Source organism: Dendrobium catenatum, unplaced genomic scaffold (genome assembly GCF_001605985.2).
Source record: "Dendrobium catenatum unplaced genomic scaffold, ASM160598v2 original_scaffold_215383, whole genome shotgun sequence".
Lineage (NCBI taxonomy): Eukaryota > Viridiplantae > Streptophyta > Magnoliopsida > Asparagales > Orchidaceae > Dendrobium > Dendrobium catenatum.
Genome location: NW_021533793.1, coordinates 1 through 679, shown reverse-complemented (window position 1 = coordinate 679; position 679 = coordinate 1). Strand labels below are relative to the sequence as shown.

The 679-nt window shown below is 59.2% G+C and overlaps 1 protein-coding gene across 1 annotated transcript; it reads right to left on the bottom strand.

Moving 5' to 3' along the window:
- Window positions 1–4: 4 nt before the first annotated feature.
- On the bottom strand, window positions 5–673 carry LOC110104605 (NDR1/HIN1-like protein 13; the record flags this gene model as incomplete). The annotated part of the gene is made up of 1 exon (XM_020833777.1): window positions 5–673. A coding segment is annotated over exon 1 (645 nt), but the record flags the coding sequence as incomplete, so codon positions are not given.
- Window positions 674–679: the final 6 nt, after the last annotated feature.

Genomic DNA, 679 nt, shown 5'->3' with positions numbered 1-679 from the left:
AGTATTGGAGGAAGGGGGAACCAACCTGAACCCTAGGCGAAGTGAAACCGAGCACTCGGATCTTCGCCCCGACATCGCCGGTGATCCGGAGCTCGACACGGTCGTTGACGGTGGCGTCACGAACAAGCTCCAAAGCATCTGCTTGAAGCACATTGAATCTACTAACACTTACCCTCGATTCCACCAGACGCGTGCTATGTGCCGGTTGCTCGAATCCCGGCACCGCCGCGATCCCAAGCGGCACGCCGTGGTATAAAACGTACAGATCCGCCGCCTCGTACTTTATCCCCACTTTGTTTGGGTTCTCCGCGGTGAACAACAGCGAAATGTTCAGCGAAAGGTACGCCGCCGGAGCTGACGCCGTTTCGCCTGCACTGGCACTCTGCTCCGGTGCCACGAGAAGGTACTCGACCCCCACGCGCTGTAGATCGAACTCGGGTTTCCGTGGGCGGACGGCGAGGATGATGACGAGGGCGACAGCGACGGCTAGGAGGGATAAGAAAATGAGGAGAAGGAAGAGGCAGCAACAGCAGCCCTTAAGCGATGCGGTCGAGGAGGAGGATGATCCGGCCAGGTAGTGGTGATGCTGTGGTGGTGGTGGCGCGTACGGCTGTCGGAGGAGTTCGCCGGCGGCGGGCTGATTCGTCATTGAGGGTTTTGTGCTGGGACGGAATTTTGG